The sequence below is a fragment of the Alligator sinensis genome, unplaced genomic scaffold (assembly GCF_000455745.1).
Source record: "Alligator sinensis unplaced genomic scaffold, ASM45574v1 scaffold1295_1, whole genome shotgun sequence".
In the NCBI taxonomy this organism is placed as follows: Eukaryota; Metazoa; Chordata; order Crocodylia; family Alligatoridae; genus Alligator; species Alligator sinensis.
This window is the reverse complement of record NW_005841880.1, coordinates 1,437,497-1,437,885: the sequence shown is the minus strand read 5'-3', so window position 1 is coordinate 1,437,885 and position 389 is coordinate 1,437,497. Positions and strand designations below refer to the sequence as shown.

The window sequence follows — 389 nt, the reverse complement described above, 5'->3', positions numbered from 1 at the left end:
CCCCCCCCCCCCCGGCCCTGCCCCTGCCTGTCTCAAAAGCCAGCCCTGGCTGCAAGGCCCGGGCCCCCCCGTCTTCCCCCCCAGTGCTGGCAGGGTGCTGGGGCTGGGAGCATCCTCTCCTGGGCGGGGGAGGTCCCCAGGGCAGGGAAGATGTTGCGGGGGGGCCTGGGCAGCCTGCCCGCAAGCCAGCCGGAGGAAAGGAAGCTCAGGGCTGCCCATGTCTGGCTGCCATCGCCTGCGCCGTGCAGCTCCGAGCGCGGCGGGGCCCTCACGCCCTCTCTCTGCCTGCAGAACCCCTTCCACCTGCGCATGGACCTCCACAGCCCCCTGGAAACGCTGGTGGACGTGCTAGCCGCCGTCCTGCCAGCCAACGACTGGCACGACGGCGC

The 389-nt window shown here is 72.8% G+C and overlaps 1 protein-coding gene across 1 annotated transcript in view; it reads left to right on the top strand.

The window, feature by feature from the left end:
• Window positions 1–150: 150 nt before the first annotated feature.
• GRIN3B (glutamate ionotropic receptor NMDA type subunit 3B) overlaps window positions 151–389 on the top strand; it is a 6,159-nt gene continuing 5,920 nt past the window's right edge. The window contains exon 1 of the mRNA XM_014527993.2: window positions 151–377. Within this exon, the coding sequence (XP_014383479.2) occupies window positions 151–377 (227 nt within the window). The remainder of the gene's footprint in view (window positions 378–389) is intronic.